At 35.3% G+C, this 14,639-nt stretch overlaps 1 protein-coding gene across 4 annotated transcripts in view; it reads left to right on the top strand.

Moving 5' to 3' along the window:
• Positions 1 to 14,639, top strand: part of PPP4R1 (protein phosphatase 4 regulatory subunit 1) — an 83,270-nt gene that overhangs the window by 43,858 nt on the left and 24,773 nt on the right. For all 4 annotated transcript variants that reach the window (XM_032293386.1, XM_032293385.1, XM_032293388.1 and 1 more), the window contains exons 10-11: positions 4,826 to 4,953; positions 11,424 to 11,947. In XM_032293386.1, the coding sequence (XP_032149277.1) occupies positions 4,826 to 4,953; positions 11,424 to 11,947 (652 nt within the window). The remainder of the gene's footprint in view (positions 1 to 4,825; positions 4,954 to 11,423; positions 11,948 to 14,639) is intronic.

Raw genomic sequence — 14,639 nt, 5'->3', positions numbered from 1 at the left:
CAGAAAATGAGTTGGGAAATGTTCCCTCCTCTTCTGTTTTTGGGGAGAGTTTTTGAAGAATTGGTACTGATTATCCCTTAAATGTTTGGTAGAGTTCAGTGGCAAAGCCCTCTGGCCCTGGGCTTTTCTTTGTAGATAGATTTAACATTCCTAATCCAATCTCTTCACTAGTTATAGGTCTATTCATGTTGTGTTTTTTTCTTGAGTCAGTTTTTATAGTTTGTATCTTTCTAGGAATTTGCACATTTCATCTAAGTTATTTAATTTGTTGGTATATGATTATACATAGGATTCCTTTATAATATTTTAATTTCCATAATGTCATTAGTAATGCCTCTTCTTTCATTTCCAATTTGAGTAATTTGAGTCTTGTCTGTTTTCTGGCCAGTCTGCTAAAGGTTTGTCAGTTTTGTTGATCTTTTAGAGAACCAACTTTTGGTTTCATTGGTTTTCTCCATTTTTCTATTATCTATTTCATTAATTCCCATTTTAATCTTTATTCTCCCTTGTGCTTGCTTTTAGTTTATTTTCCTGCTTTTTCCAGTGTCTTTAGGCAGAAGGTTAGCTTATGGATTAGAGGTCTTCTTTCTTTGAATTATCATCTGGGGTAAATGGCTTTCAACCTGAAGAATTTAATTTAGTATTTCTTGTTAATGTAGGTCTGCTAACAACAAATTCTTAGTTTTCGTTTATCCGTGGATGTCTTTATTTCACCTTCAATTTTGAAAGACAGCTTTGCTTAATGTGAGAGTGAGTGTGTTATGCCACTGCCTCTGACCTCTTTTGTTTCTGCTGAGAGGTCAACTGTTGTCAATTAGGTTTCCCTTGTAGGTGATATGTCATCTTTCTCTTGTTGCTTTCTAGATTTTTCTCCTTGCCTTTGACTTTCAGAATTTTTACTGTGATGTGTCCATTTGTACAGCTCTTTTAGTTTATACTACTTGAAGTTGAGTTGATTGAACTTCCTAGTTATGTAAGTTACGTTTTTTTCAATAAATTTGGAGTTTTGAGCCAACATTTCTTCAAATAATTTTTCTTCTCTTTTCTCTCTTCTCTCCCTCTAATATCCCCATTTTATATATATATATATATATATATAAAATATATAAAACATTATATATAATATGCATATTATATATTGTATATAATACATATTACATATATTATATATAAAAATATATATAATATATAGTACATATTATATATAAATATATTTTTGTATATATATATTATACATATGTTAATGTGCTTAAAGATGGCCCACATTTCTCTGAGGCCCTTTTCATTTTTCCTCATTTTTTTCCCCTCTGTTCTTTGACTTGCATAGTCTCTTGATCTATTTTCAATAGATCAATCCTGTGTTCTGCCAGTTCAGATCTACTGTTGAGCTCATATAGTGACTTTATTTTAGTCATTGTACTTTTCAACTCTAAAATTTCCATCTGGTTCTTTTTCATAATTTCTCTTTATTGATGTTATGCTCTAGTTGATGCAGCACTGTCCCCATACCTCCTATTACTTCTGTAATATCATTTCGTTTGGTTCTGCAAACATGTTTATAATAGCTACTTTTAAGCCTTTTTTTAAAGTCTGAAATCTGATTGCTCTCACAAGCAGTTTCTGTTGCCTGTTTCTTTTTTTCCCCTAATGTATATATATATATTTTTTGCATACCTTGTAATGTTTTGTTGAGAGTTGAACATTTTAGATAATATATGTAGTAATTTTGATACTAGTTGTCCTCCCTCCTCCATGGGGCTTGTGACTGTTATTTGCCAGTTTAGTGACTGGCTGGAATACTTGAGTGAAGGCTGTTTCCCCACTCTAGGAGGTACAGCTTTGGATCTGCCAACAGTCACCCTGGGATGACAGGGCTTTGGTGGGGATGGAAGGGCAGCAGTAAGGTTCCCTTGGCTTCTTTCTCCTGGTGAGGAATCATCACCCTGTGAGCTAGAGCAGTGGGCTAGTGGGGCCCCAGTCTTTTTAGTATGCCACACCCAAAGGAGGGTAGAAGAAAGGAGCCTCACCCCTCAGCTGCTCTCACTCAGGACTGGGAGTCAGCATCAGGTAGCTGGAGCAATGCAGAGCCTGTTGCCCGGGAGCTACAGGAGAGCTGACCCCAGTGTGCTTGGCTGCAGCACACTGCAATCTCTATCTCACCTTGCTGGAGGCAGGATAAGCAGGGAAGGATCTTGGTTCAAATACCATAGACTCTCAGCTTTTTTACAGTGTATACTACATTTTGTCGATTTTCTTGAATCAATATCCATTCATTTGCTGCTTGCTCCTAGGGCCGTTTCCAGGGGCTCTGAATGATTGTTTTATAATTTTCACTTATATCCCCGGGAATTAGGTCAGCTGAGCTCCTCACACTGTCACGGCGGATACCAATTTCAGGACCTTCACATATTCATTCCCTAAACAAAATTGACATATGAAGACATGACTCTTAAGCCTTAGTATTATATTAATGTTTGTGTTATATCCTGTATCAGATTGTTAGAAACACACACACACACACACACGTAAATCCTATGCCCATTTAGGTGAAAAAGGAGAGAAAATAGTCTTTTGTCCAAACAACGTTAAACCATTTGGGGAAGATTATAATCTGCTCTACTGCCCCTTCTCAAAAGTTAAAATTGAATTAAAAGTAAATTTTATTTCAGAAATTCTTTAATATTTATTCTTTGAGTGACTTACAGATTTCTTTTAGTGGTTTCCAGAACGTTTGTTTAAAATCATTAGTTGTTTATTTCTTAAAGTCATTGAAACTAGTAAAAATAATAGCTTAAAATCACTTTATTTTGAGGAATAGCTGAAAGTAGAAATATTTTTATGGTGTTGGAAAATTACTCAGTTTACACACAGTGGGATGTGTTGGAGAGTTCAGATTGAACTTTAGTCCTGATTTCATTGTAACTACAGGGTGACATTGAGGAAGTAATTTTATTTGGATTTAAGTTTCTATTTTTGTGAAATCAAGGAGGTAGATTAATAGTAGGATTTAACTAACTCTTATTAGAGACTCTTGGTGTCTCTCCTCCACATTAAACTTTTTTTATTCTAATCTAACAACAAGGTAAACTAATAATTTAGATAAACTAAGTTTTCTGTATCCTTTATTGGGAACAAACTCAGAGATTTAACAATATTCAGAGAAGAATAAATTCATGCATACGGTGTTAAAAGTGACCTTTTATCCTTTTATGGAAGTAATGTTTGGTGACTTATGAAGGGGAGAAAAACCCTTAGTTCACACACATACAGGCTATTCTTTTCCGTCTTAGGCATATAATTCTAGCCTTTTTAAAAAACCAGTTGAGTCATTTTTTATATATGCTTCTCTAAGTAGGTGAATTCTAATGATATGCTTTACATTTATTTGCCTACGTAAAAGTCATGCTTACTGTATAATTCTTATCTTAAACTTGCAAAAGATATTATTAGGCATTTTTTTTTTTAAGAAAAGGAATGCTAGCCAGGCACAGTAACTCACACCTATAATCCTGACACTTTGGGAGGCAGAGGTGGGAGGATCACTTGAGGGTAGGAGTTCAAGACCAGTCTGGGCAACATAGCAAGGCCCTGTCTCTACAAAAAAAAAAAAAAAAAAGAAAGAAAAGAAAGAAAGAAAAATTAGCTGGATGTGGTGGCACATGCCTATAGTCCACAACTATTCATGAGGCTGAGGTTGGAGGATCATTTAAGCTCAGGATTTCAAGGCTGCAGTGAGCCATGGTAGCACCACTGCTCTCCAGCCTCCACAACAGAACGAGACCTGTCTCGAAAAGAAAAGGAAAGCTAAACTTAAGAGAAACTGATTTGTGGCAAAGTCAGGGTTTTAGTAACATATCAGTTTTCCCATTGTGGTTGCCTTTGTCTGATTGTATCCATTCATCCTTCCTTCCATAAATCCTCTCATTTTCAAATGTTTTAAAAATTTCCTGATTTCAAAAATAATACAGAAATATGACACGAAGTGAAATTCTGTAACTTTATCACTTTTCCTACTTGAGATGAGAACAGTAATACATGCTTCTAGATCTTCGTGACACATATTTTAAGCTAATAGTATATTTTTGGTACATCTGTCTTGCCTCATTGTAGTGAACAAATTATAGTCTTTCCCACCTGAAAACATTAAATGTATTTATCACATTTTGTTGACTTTATTAATTTTTATGTTCTTTATGGCATTGTTGGTTTTTCTTATTCTTTTTGTTCTTGAGAATACAGCAGGACTTTCTTTAGTTTTGTTCTATGCAAATGTTATAGTATCTCATACTTAGATTATCATGGTTCAAACATTCAAGGGAGGATAAAAACAATTGAAATTTTTAAAAAAAGCAAATAGGGGTTTGTTTTTTCTGTGTGTGTTGTTTTGTTCTTTTTTTTTTTTTTTAGACAGTCTTGCCCAGTCACCCAGGCTGGAGTACAGTGGCGTGATCACAGCTTCATATGATTCTTCCACCTCAGACCCTGCTGAGTAGCTGGGACTTCCGTATTTTTTGTAGAGACTGGGTTTCACCATGTTGTCCAGGCTGGTCTCAAACTTCTGGACCCACGTGATCCACCCGCCTTGGCCTCCCAGAATGCTGGGATTACAGGCGTGAGCCACTGGGCCTAGCCAGAGAAAATAGCTTATAAGAATTTTTCAGTCCTGGCTGAGGTTCTGAATCTCGGCTTCCTTTAGAAAAGCTTTATTATGCTAAACATACTTTGGCATTTGAAAGTAGATTATTAACTATCTATAATGTGTGTGTGTGTTTATACAATTCTTTTTAAAAATGATTCCTTTATTATTGTCCTTTTTATCTTCTAGGTTCGCCAAGCAGCTTTTCAATCTCTGGGACCATTCATATCTACTTTTGCTAATCCGTCTAGCTCAGGCCAGTATTTTAAAGAAGAAAGCAAAAGTTCAGAAGAGATGTCAGTAGAAGACAAAAATAGGTATTATTTTAAAATTGTTTTCTAATTTCAAAACTTTGTTTTCTGATTTTACTGCCTTTAAACATTATTTCCACCATTCCGCAACAGGTGTTATTTTTGGATAGTTTGCTATTTCTCTTGAATATAAAAATTGGTAAATATTTTTATAGAGCTTTATTTTAAATGCATTTGTTTGTTATGCCTCTCTTTTGTTGGTTACATATCAAATGAGCAGGTGCATTTAACACAATTAGCTAGATGCCTGGCACATAGGAAGTGCTAAATAATAGATTATGATTTTTTTTAAATGTTTAATACATTATTTACCTAGTCATTCAGTAATATCTAGAATATACAGGATAATTGTTATACACTGTGTAGTATTTTTTAAATCTGTTTTTAAGGAGTAAAACTTAATTTAGGAATATGTTTTATTTTCCTTTTCTGTCAAATAATTGTGCATCTTGGATTCTTTGTCAATGGCGTTTGTAATCTGTGAATTAAAGGAGAAAGTATAGGAATGATTAACACCAATTTAGTATATTTATTAGCCTGTATATCAGTTTTAAGTATATCAGTCTCATAGTGAAACCAAAGTTTTAAATAAAGCTTTAAGAGTCAACTCTGATTTTTATTTTTAAATGTTTTTGCATTGAAAATTTTCTATTAAATTTTAATTTTTAGAATTTATTATAACATATGCTTAGGGAAAAAACCAATTCAAGCGTAACTTATTAGTATGCAGAAAATGTACACAAAGTTTTACAGTTATGCACCTGAAGTAATTTTAATACAAGTTTTTGAAACAGTCCCTGCTATAATGCTTGAGTTACCATAGTGTCTTGTCCCTCCCTTGTCATGATGCTAATGGACATTTTCTTCTGTAGGTCTTGATACTGTGCTATTTCCTTTCTTGGTGTTTTGATTTGGCAGTTCTTCTTTCTTCTCTGCTGCCTTGTTTTACCTTTTTGCCTGTTCTCCTACTGTCCTGCTGAATAGCCAAACAAACCTGAGGTACTGTTTTTTGTAAAGGAAGAAAATCACTCAAACCTGTCTTCCTAGCAAGCAAAGTCTGTCAGTGTTTTTGAAAACAGGTGCTGCAAGGAGTTTGACAAAAATGATGATGGAAGGATGGGGAATGTTACCTATTTTTCATTTTGAAATCGGCATACTTAAAATTACTAAAGTATACTGAAGACTTTTACATAACTTTTGTTTTAAAATAATGGGTCTAGTAAGTAAAATAATTTGCAGAGAATTATGTAGTATGAGTTGGTAAACTTTCTCTGACAGGCCACGTAGTAATTATTTTTCTCCTCTGTCACAACTGCTGACTACTCACTCGGCCTTTGCAGTGTATAAACAGCCATAGACATTATATAAATGGACGAGTTTCCAGTAAAACTTCACTGACGTAAACAGTGTGGCTATCAAGGCCATGTTTGCTGCCTACCAGTGTGTAGTATTATTGCAGGAGCTATTTAAAGGTAGTTTAATTTCTTCATTTTTCTTCCATTGTAATGAGGTATGTCTTAATGTCCAGGCAATACTACTTGTATTGCTGATCTTCAGTACATTATTAGAGTTTATTAAATTATGTTAATGATACGGTAAGGGGAAGAAAGCGTTCCTGGTTAAGGAAGGAGTTGTGCTAAATATTGTAAAAACTTTTGCACAGTTTGACATCCTATCTTTATAAAGAAGTAGTCTTATGTATTATTAAATCTCAGAACTGTTAGTTTTGGCACACTGGCATTTGTTTTAAGCTGTCTTAAACTGTTGTGGTATTATTTAAGATTGATTGATTGGTTGATTGATTGATCATGTAAAAGGTAACTGAGCACCTACTATGAACCAGAAACTGTAAATGGAAAGATAGAACTTCGTTCCTGTTCTCAAACTTCTCTCAGTTTCCCACATTCAGGTTTTTCAAACAAATGTCTTACAAAGTAAGCAAGTTTTTGGCAACGTATTTCCACTACTGTTTGTTTATTGTATAGTGTTTCATCTGACCCTGGAAACATTTGCTATCACTTTAATATTCTTTGAAGCATTTATTGATTCCAAACATCTTACTTATACATCAGATCTTTCACTCACACTGGATCAGGCTATTAATGCTTCTTTAAAAGTGCTGATAAAGGCTACTTCCGGAAGCAGAGTTGAAATACTCAAATCTGCATTTTAAAAGTATGTAAAATAGGCATTCACTATTACGTTGTTCTCTGAATGCACCGTGTTGTAACTCGCCCTGTTTTTGTACTTGCTGCTCTCTGGGAAGCTTCTTGCTACATCCATACCCTTGTTTAACCCAGTGGATGTCAACAGGTTCTGTTTTAGACTCACTGACTTGTCCAGGAAGTACAGAGCTTTTGTCTATGTCTGTCAGTAGCACTGTGATGAGAGCACTATTTTAATCCTATCTTTTAGGCTTCATATTGGCATCTATCATCTGGGTAGCCTCCCAGCTATGCAGTGTGGCATCCAACTCCCCTCCCTTTGTTTCCACTGGGCCTGGTCCGTTGATGCCCATATTAAGCCTGAATGAATTATTCTAGGGAAATATGGATTTGACCTCAAAAATCTGAAGTAACTAAACCACTTTTGCTGCTTTTATCAGTTTAGCTTAATGCTAACTGCATGAAAATAAAATTATTAGCACAAATTTGGAAATATTTCATGAATGCCAAAACATCATTGCACCTTCTAAGTTCACAGTACTTAGAAGGTGTGTCCTGAAGTGTGTTTGCTTTCATCTCAGGATAATAGTGCCTCTTCAGCCTGATGTTCTAGAAGTCATTTTCTCCTTGAAATACCTGTAATTAATTTTCTAGGCCCATAGTCTCTAGTAAGGAACTCTTAGGATATTAATTGTAAACTTACATATATGCACAAAAAGAAACTTAAGATTCCTCATTCATGTAGGTAGTTTCTGGACTCTCCTCTGGTGCTTTTACCTCTTAGGAAATGGGTTAATTCTCATTATACAGAGTCATAAGGGGCCTCAATTTTCAAAACAGTATTTGTCTTGTACAATAGCATTTCAAAGTCTGACAATTAAGAATATCAGAATTTTGGCATTGAACAGCTTGATTTTGCATTGACTTATACATTACCAAGAAAAATTAGAATTGAGAATTTATACTTTTGACATTTTTGAAGCTGTAGTACTATCCAGAATTTAATATAGTACTAGGGAAAACTTTGTCTTGTAGTTTTCTCTAAAAAATCATTCTAAGAGTTTTAAGTTTGGACAAACTAATACATTTACATTTATCAGACAAACAATTATTTGACCAGTCATTCTCCTTTTGTTTTTGCAGCTGAGAATATTAAAATTTAATTTTAACACCAAGGTGAGATAGTGATCAAGGAACTTTAAGTCCCTGTAATTCCAGTATTTTGGGAAGTTGAAGCAGGAGGATCACTTTAGCCCAGGAGTTTGAGGCTGCAGTGAGCCATGATCATACCACTTTACTCCAGCCTGGGCTACAGAGCGAGACCCTGTCTCTTAAAAAAAGAATGAACAAGAAAAATGAGAGTTCATTATATTTGTCAGATAGTACATATGAGGTCTTAACAAGTTTTACCCATTTGCTCCTCTCTTCCCCCTTTTGGAACAATATCTTATTATAATTTTAAAATTTTAGTTTGAATTATTTCAGAAATGTTGCAAGAATATCACAAGGAATTTCATATATCCATCTAGATTTTCCAAATACTATTTTACCATATTTGCTTTATTCTTTTTTTCTGAACTCTTTGAGAATAAGTTTTAGACATGATATTCTTTTTACCTTTTTAAAATACTTCACCATGTATTTCTTTAAAACACAGATGTTAATATATAACTGTAGTCCAGTTACCAAAATTAGGAAATCAATGTTGATACAATACTGTTAGCTACTCTATAGCCTTTATTGAATTTTACTGGTTAGCCCACTAATGTTCTTTATAACAAAAGGGAAAATTATCTTTTTTAATATGGACAAAATGGGAAATATATAATTCATAAACATATAGAAGACACATTTATTTTGCATAACAACACTAGTTTCAGGAACTCCTTTGGAGTGGGAGAACATTTTACAGGTTATCTAGGCCAGCTCCTCATTTTTATGAATAAGGGGTAAGTGAGGAATCCTAGAAGTCCTTAAAAGGCTCACAGTTTTATATTAATGTAGTGGCAGTGCGAGAGTAAGAACTTGCAGTCTGACTTCTTCACAATTGTAAACAATTGTATTATATATGCATACTGTGTATTTTGTAGTTATAAGAATGGAAGAAAAACACCAGAATTTAAAATGCAGTCACAATTTGTTTTGTTTTCAGATGACTTGCATGTTTTTGTTTATCAGTATTTTAAAAAATAATCATCTGTGAAAATATGGTTTTGAAAACAGTAAGCATTGTATGTTGAGAGGGAACCTCATAATTTTATGAGAATGTAGATGGTGACTATTTAAACTGGGAGCTCATATAGGTGTTAACATCACCCCTCTTTTGTACAGTCCTTTTAAGTCTCCTGTTAAACATCTTTTATTGTGTGTATGTAAAGGCACACAGATGCTTTTTCCTGTATTCATCTCACCAATTTACTTAAATATTTAGCTTAGCCGTCCTTATTTCTCTTTCATGTTTCTTGGGAAGCAATGTCTCTTCACCTGTTTAATCTGTCCGCCTTTGTTCCAGAAGCCCATATTCTTTCCTCTCCTCCGAAAGACATTGCTTTATCATTAATTCCATCAATCTCTGTGTCTCCAGTTCCTTCATCTCTTCTAACCTATTTTCCTCAGCCTAAAAATATGCTCATTGTTATTCTTTTATACAGGAAGAATGCCTTCACTCTTTGTGTTACTCTATACAATTGTTGTGTTATTCTTTATTAATGTTTTTTGCCTCCGCGTATGTTAGCCCCACATCTTTCTGTGTTGATGACCTCCATATCTGTCGCAGTCTTTACCTCTTTGTCATAGATATCACCACCTAGAACCCCGTATGGATACCTGACTCACCCTATCTCAACCTGAACCCATTGGCTTTCTTGTGAAACTGTTGTTTGTTACCTGCAGCATGCAATAAGTGGAAAAGTCCTATTGATTTTTGCTGCTGTTTGAATGTGTTTTTCTGTAGTCCCGAAGACACTACCTCCATCAGAACATCATCACATCTCACCTGCATGTCTGTAATTCCTGCCTCCTATCTTACCTCCAACTCATTTTCTACATTTCCTCCAAAATGGTCTATGTAAAACCACAGATCTGTCAACAGTTTTCTTAGCTTCTACATGATTTCCCGTAGTCCAGGATGAATGCCAGAGGTCTGCTGGTCTGAAATACAGTGGTTCCTGTGATGTCTTTCATCCTTGTCATCCATCATTTCCTCATTGCTGATTCCTGAATGTGTCACACCTGATCAGCCACTCTGGCCTTTGCATGTACAGTTTCTCCTTTGGATGCTTTCTTCTTCCCCTTAGCCTCGTAAACACGTATTGGTTCTTCTGAGCACAGCTCATGTCATTTCCTTAAAGGTCTTTTTTTTTTTGTCCATGTAAAGCACCTCTTGAGTGTCCACTTAAAGGCCTTTTAATCTTCACTTTCATTTCCTCCTGTGTTCAGTCTGCATGCATCTGTGCTTACTGCCCTGTCTAGCAGTGATTGGCTGATACATGTTCATTTTTTTTCTTTTTGCCTCTAATTGTAATCTCAAGAGCAAGAGCTACGTCTCCTTCACATTTGATTCCTCAATACTAATTTCGTTTCCTGGCTCTTAGTAGGTGCTCAATAAATGTTTGTTAAATTTAATTGAATCAAATAATAACACAGTAGTACTTTAGATAATAGATGGCAGTAATCACTGAACTTTAATGAATTTGTACCATCTCTCCTTATCAAGCTGTGACCTCATTTTAGGAAAATCTTGGGGAATAGAGATGAATATTGTAGAAGAAACAAAAGTAATATTTACATTCAAGCAGATTTTAATATTTTTGTGAGATAGCAAATAAGTGTCGTACTACTATCTTGAACATTTTTCTTTTCATTTTTCTTTTATAATGTAAGCAAATAGGCTTTAGGTCTTAGCTTTTCACTATGTCATTGGAGTAGAGTGGCAATACAAATAATGCTAAAAATTAAATAATATTGTTATGTGTCTTAAAATGATTGTAGAATACATTTCTTTAGTTATTTATTTTTGAAATTAGCATGGTATTATAGAATCCCAGGATCCTTAAATGTTACCTTCTTTAACTAATATATATTACTTGACTATTTAGACTTATACTTAATAGGTATTTACATCTTTGAACACAGAACAGCTGATGGAGAAAGAAGCATTATAAATAATACACGTAAATTCAATTTGTACAGATAATCTGTAATTTTTAATGTTTAAATTATCTAAATGCTATATGTAATATCTTTCATTAGTTTTTTTAAAGTAATTATCCTTTCATGTTGTTTTTTTCCCACCAAATGAAACAATAAAAGGATCAGAGATCAAGAAGTCCCAGAGGATGTACAAGTCAGGCCAGAGGATATTCCTTCAAATTTCAGTGTTAGTAATTCCAGTGTCAAACTGGAAAACACGATGGAAGACCATGCTGCTGAGGCATCCGGGAAGCCTCCAGGTGAAATTAGTGTTCCAGTGGACAGCTCTTTACTTTGTACTTTGTCCTCAGAATCTCACCAGGAAACAGCTAGTAATGAGAATAAAAAACCTGGTAACTACAAATCTACGTTACGACCAGAGGTTGGCACCAGTTCACAAGATTCAGCTTTCTTAGATCAGGAATTGTATAACTCCTTCCATTTCTGGAGGACTCCTCTTCCTGAAATAGATCTAGATATAGAGCTTGAACAGAACTCTGGGGGAAAATCCAGCCCAGAGGGACCAGAGGAAGCAGCTGAAGGCCCTGTGCTCAGTTCCCCAAACATCACCATGGCCACCAGAAAGGAACTGGAAGAAATGATAGAAAATCTAGAGCCCCACATTGATGATCCAGATGTTAAAGGTATGGAAGAATCAGTCAAATTCTTTATTCTAAAATTGATTAAAAGTATAGTGTCTGATTTTAAAATTTCATTTCAGAAAAAATTGCCATTTAATAATGTATTATGAACTGGGCATAGTGGCTCACACCTGTATAATACCAGCATTTTGAGAGGTTGAGGCAGTAGGATCACTTGAGACCAGGAGTTCAAGACCAGAATGGGCAACATAATAAGACCTCATCTCTACAAAAAAATTAAAAATTAGCCAGGCATGGTGGCACATGCCTGTAGTCCCAGCAACTTGGGAAACTGAGGTGGGAGATCATTTGAGCTTAAAAGGTTGGGGCTGCACTGAGCTGTGATTGTGCAGCCTCGACCTCGTAAGCTCAAATGTTGTCAAAGGATCATCAGCAGATTGCTCTGATAGTTTTCCAACCTGAGCAACAGAGTGAGACCATGTCTTTCTTCATTCAAAAAAAGAAAAAGGTAGTGTGACCATCATTATCATGTATTTCTAAATTCTCTCAATACACAATTAATCTGATCTTCAGGAAATTTTTCATTTAAAATAGGCTCATCATTGCATTCCTTACTATAATTTATACAGATTTGTTGATTCATAAATCACTCTCTTTGAAATTTTCAGTTACTCAAACAATGCTTTACAGTTTTAAAGCTTGGGCTCTGCTTTAACTGTTTTGCACAGAGACTCTATCTTTTTATAAGGTAGCAGTAGATACAGTAATTCTTTTATGGAAAGAATTATTAACATTAGAATGTTCATACACCACTGCACTCCAGCCTGGGTGACAGCAAGACTTCATCTCTGGGGTGGGACTGGGGAAAGACTATAGAATGTTTACAGCAAGCATAGTCAACTCTTGATAAGTGTTTAATGTCTTTACAGCTTTCAGCTTTCTGTTTAAATGTTGTTATTTACCAACTTGTTTATTAAGTGTATCCAACTTCAGTGACTCCTCTTTTTCTTTCTTTTTTTTTTTTTTTGAGATGAAGTCTTACTCTGTCGCTCAGGCTGAAGTGCAGTGGCATGATCTTGGCTCACCGCAACCTCTGCTTCCTGGGTTTAAGTGATTCTTCTGCCTCAGCTTCCTGAGTAGCTAGGATTAGGGGCACATGCCACTGCAGTCAGCAAATGTTTGTATTTTTAGTAGAGATGGGGTTTCACTATGTTGGCCAGTCTGGTCTTGAACTCCTGACCTCAGGTGATCCATCTGCCTTGACCCCCCAAAGTGCTGGGATTACAGGTGTGAGCCCCTGCTCTCAGCCTTTTTTATTTTTCTTAAACAATATTTTTATGAAAAAAAAAAAAAGATTGTCAGTTGTCCTTAAGCTTGTTCTGGGAGTTCTCATTGTATTATAATATCTGCTAGTTCCCTGACACAGACTAGTCACTTAAATATTAATTGATATATTGAAAGAGCTGCTTTAAATTTTTGTCAGTAAGTGAAAAAGAAATATACATAGGTTGCTTTTTAAAAAGACATACATGTACATACACAAGTTTCTTGATATGACTTTGTGTTTTAGAAGATGTCTAATATTCTTTATACTGTGAATATACTAGCTGCAGTTGAGAGACTTCAATACAAATAAGAGACATACCTTGGAAATATTGCTGGTTCAGTTCCAAGCCACTGCAGAAAAGCAAATATTGCAATAGAGTTACACAAATTTTTTGGTTTTCCAGTGCATAAAAAGTTATGTTTACAGCCTGGTTCAGTGGCTTGCATCTATAATGCCAGCTACCTGGGAGGCTGGGGCAGAAGGTTAGCTTGAGGCCAAGAGTTTGAGACCAGCTTGGTCAACATAGCAATACTCCCATCTCTAAAAAGATTTTGTATAGCAGCTTTGCATGGTTGCACATACCTGTAGACCCAGCTACTCAAAAGACTGAGGTGGGAGAATTGAGCCTCAGAGTTTACGGTTTCAGTAACTATGATCACACTACTACATTCCAGCCTGGGTGACAGAGTAAAACACTGTCTCAGAATTTTATAAAAGTTGTGTTTATACTATACTGTAGTCTGTTAACTGTGTGACAGCATTTTGTCTAAAAAAAAAAATGCACATGCCTGCGTTGAAAAAATACTTTTTTTTTTTTTTAATTTTTTTTTTTTTTTAAGACGGAGTTTCACCATGATGGCCAGGCTGGTCTTGAACTCCTGACCTCAGGTGATCCTCCCACCTTGGCCTCCCAAAGTGCTAGGATTACAGGTGTGAGCCACCACACCCAGCCCAAAAAAATATTGCTAAAAAATGCTGATGATCATCTGAGCCTTAGACAAGTTGTAGTCTCATTGCTGGTGAAGGTTTTACTTCAGTGTTGATGGCTGCTGACTGGTTAGGGTAGTAGTTGCTGAAGTCTAGGGTGCCTGTGGCAATTTCTGAAAATAAAATAGTGTTGAAGTTTGCTGTGTCATTTGACTCTTCCTTTCATGAAAGATTTATCCGTAGCTGGCAGTGGTGTTTGTTAGCATATTACCTGCAGTAGATCTTCTTTAAAAATTAGTCAGTCTTCTGAAACACCACCACTGCTTTATCAATAGGTTTATGTAATATTCTAAATCTTTTGTTGTCATTTCAACAATGTTCACACCATCATCACTCGGAGGAGATTCTGTCTCAAGAAACCACTTTCTTTGCTCATCCTAAGAGGCATCTGTTCAAGTTTGATCAGGAGAGCCGGATATA

The sequence above is a fragment of the Sapajus apella genome, unplaced genomic scaffold, assembly GCF_009761245.1.
Source record: "Sapajus apella isolate SASKATOON/1434 unplaced genomic scaffold, GSC_monkey_1.0 scaffold29, whole genome shotgun sequence".
Classification (NCBI taxonomy): Eukaryota; Metazoa; Chordata; class Mammalia; order Primates; family Cebidae; genus Sapajus; species Sapajus apella.
Note: the sequence above shows the minus strand (reverse complement) of the source record. Positions and strands in the feature narration are given on the sequence as shown.